The sequence below is a fragment of the Pseudovirgaria hyperparasitica genome (genome assembly GCF_010093815.1).
Source record: "Pseudovirgaria hyperparasitica strain CBS 121739 unplaced genomic scaffold EJ05scaffold_14, whole genome shotgun sequence".
Lineage (NCBI taxonomy): Eukaryota > Fungi > Ascomycota > Dothideomycetes > Acrospermales > Acrospermaceae > Pseudovirgaria > Pseudovirgaria hyperparasitica.
Window position 1 is genome coordinate 3,751 of NW_022985562.1, and position 1,791 is coordinate 5,541.

General features: G+C 47.3%; 1 protein-coding gene across 1 annotated transcript; it reads right to left on the reverse strand.

Moving 5' to 3' along the window:
- Positions 1-296: 296 nt before the first annotated feature.
- Positions 297-863, reverse strand: EJ05DRAFT_116880 (uncharacterized protein). Its single transcript, XM_033739036.1, has 2 exons — positions 506-863; positions 297-448 (listed from the first exon to the last, which is right to left on the reverse strand). The coding sequence occupies exons 1-2, from the start codon at positions 711-713 to the stop codon at positions 396-398; spliced, it is 261 nt and encodes an 86-aa protein (XP_033597396.1). The 5' UTR covers positions 714-863; the 3' UTR covers positions 297-395.
- Positions 864-1,791: the final 928 nt, after the last annotated feature.

Sequence of the window (1,791 nt, forward strand, 5' to 3'; positions counted from 1 at the left end):
TCCGCATATACACGAGCCTGGGCACCATATCACTGGGTCCAATCTGCCAGATGGAAATCGTGCAGCGGGACGGCCAAAGCAGCGATAAGCCTCCCCAAACGACGCTCAAACAAGGGCGTGGACCATCTGGCACCGCGACCGTCTCAAGGGCCCACCGCATCGTCAAACAACACAAAGCTTGGCGACACACCCCTCTGACGCAATGAATTTCGTCTGAGCAAACCCGACCAACAGCTTCTGAGAACACTTCCGATTCCCAGGTTTTTTATCGTGGTCTCTGTGTGTTTGATGGGTTGTTCTGGCTGTCGTCTACACATGGACCCAGACCGCCGCAAATGTCGAGGCTCGAGACACCGGCCGAAAAGTTGCGGTAGACGTAGACGCTTGGGACAGTGCTAAAGGCACGACGCTTTCGAATAGCGTAAATATAGAATAGCGCACTGGTAAACTATAAGATTGCCTAGTGAGTCGATACCTCCCGATACGGATCGCGGTCACCAAGTACGCTCGTTCAGGCTTTCTGCACACACGTCGCGAAGCCTGGCTGCTTCATCTGGCAGAGACAGACCCAAGACAGCACCGTGATGAGATGGAGATTGCCTCGCGTAAGAAGACGTTGATAGATGAATTTGAAGAAGGAGGTTGTTGGAGTCGGCCGTGACAGAGTCGATCAAGGTGAGGTAAAAGTAAAGTTTGTTAGAGAACCAGCTCATAAGTTGACGCCTCAGGCACGCACAAGTTTCGTGCAGAGTCTCATCCACTCATCATGCCATAATCTACAGCAATGGTACTACCGAATAATCGTGCATCTTACTTTTAAGTATACATTATAATCGTTGAATTCCTTGACATGTTTTCCTAACCCTCCACATGTTACTTATCATCAGTCTTAGTAGCCTGTTAGTAACAACAACCGGCGTCTCTCTTCAGACACCTTCCCAAGGCCCCTTGAATAAACCCAGGAAAGGGACACATACATGCCAATAACACCACTATGCCAGGTAAAACAATGCAATGAAAGCCATAGTCGTAAGAGATGGAGGTGGAGTAGGATATCAGATACTAGGTGAACATCATATAACCAGCACTAGAAGTTTGACTAAGTTAGTTCGACATGTAGCTATGGAAACACTAGTAAATATAGCAAAGCTCATTCAAGACTCGCAAGATATCTCAGGACCTTTTGTCTGTCGTAATCATGTCACTGATGTAATATTTCTTCCGTAGCAGACACCCGAAATCTCCAGTTTTATCTCTTTGATCAGGCCAGCCCTGTTCATAATAGACCCATAGATCCGTAAGATTCTGCTCGAAGTTATGATCATACGACCCGAAATTTTTCGTGTTGACAGTATTCATGGGCAGCGTAGTATGATATGTTGAGGAAACATGCTGAGTCCTGCGACTTCCGTTTGCCCTTTTCGGTGGACCGTCCAAAGGCCATGCTATATTGCTACAAGAGGCTTATATTGATTGATTATACTACGTTGTCCAGTTCGGAATACACATACGCCTGCCAGGTTAGAGGACTCCGGGCTACCGTGTTTGGTAAACGCTTCAATGTCTTGTAAGCATTCCACGGATAAGGAGCCAAAGAATTCAACAAGGCTCTCGGTTGGATGCTAGTTGCTCTTATGCTTCTTCCAGCTGGAGGACTATACTCCGTGTCGCTCGCGGGCAAGGACGGGAAACTAGTGGAGGGTGTGCTGTCTGATTATCTCTTTGATCTAGGTCAGTCAACGCATTTTTGGTCAACACGAGTCTCGAAAGCTCGTTCCAATATTCTATCGT

Coding starts and splice junctions, on each gene's coding strand:
- EJ05DRAFT_116880 (XM_033739036.1), bottom strand. CDS start 713: ATGAGCTGGTTCTCTAACAAACTTTACTTTTACCTCACCTTGATCGAC. Junction 449..505: donor TGCAGAAAGCCTGAACGAGC/GTACTTGGTGAC, acceptor GCAATCTTATAG/TTTACCAGTGCGCTATTCTA.